Source organism: Penaeus monodon, chromosome 32 (genome assembly GCF_015228065.2).
Source record: "Penaeus monodon isolate SGIC_2016 chromosome 32, NSTDA_Pmon_1, whole genome shotgun sequence".
NCBI classification, from domain to species: Eukaryota; Metazoa; Arthropoda; class Malacostraca; order Decapoda; family Penaeidae; genus Penaeus; species Penaeus monodon.
In genome coordinates this window covers 22,817,969-22,818,584 of record NC_051417.1, presented here as the reverse complement: position 1 = coordinate 22,818,584, position 616 = coordinate 22,817,969, and the positions used below count along the sequence as shown (strand labels likewise).

General features: G+C 40.1%; 1 protein-coding gene across 1 annotated transcript in view; it reads left to right on the top strand.

The window, feature by feature from the left end:
- LOC119593296 overlaps positions 1–616 on the top strand; it is a gene marked incomplete at its 5' end in the record, with an annotated part of 6,984 nt that overhangs the window by 4,870 nt on the left and 1,498 nt on the right. Inside the window, 2 exon segments of the mRNA XM_037942224.1 lie at positions 202–300; positions 498–600. Of these exon segments, the coding sequence (XP_037798152.1) occupies positions 202–300; positions 498–600 (202 nt within the window).

The window sequence follows — 616 nt, the reverse complement described above, 5'->3', positions numbered from 1 at the left end:
GTATATGTGTCCACCATTACTCTTAGCATGCCCATTTTTAATCTAAATAAATTCCAATGTCTCTTCTTGAATTCCACAACTGATGGACCTTCTATTACACAAGGTATACCTAATTAATGTAATCCCGGAAGTCATCCTCCTCTCCAGACCATTATAACATGAATGTACACTCCGTATTAATAACTATACAACTTTCCTCAGACTCCCAAGAAACGTGTACGATAAGCGAAGGTAGCCACTGTTACAGTGGTGTGGAGTCGATACTACGAGGTAACGTCAGTGATGAAACCGAAAGCCAAGGTAAGAAGTTTTACGGATTATTTTGTTTTTGAGTGGTGGATGAGCTCAACGAGGGGCAGGTGGATAACAATTATGCGATGGAAATTGCCTATTTCATGAAAATAGTGGGGAAAGAATAGGAACGTGAATAAGAATGGGTCAGGGTATATCAACGAGGAAAAAAATAACTCAATAAAAATGTTGTCGTCTCCACATAGATTGCCCGTATGTGTGTCAGGAGGACAGCTATGTAACATACAGTTCCAACGACGAATTCCATATGTTTCCTGCACTGCAACAGGTCTTGCAATTCTCGAATGAGTAAGTGCATCATCAG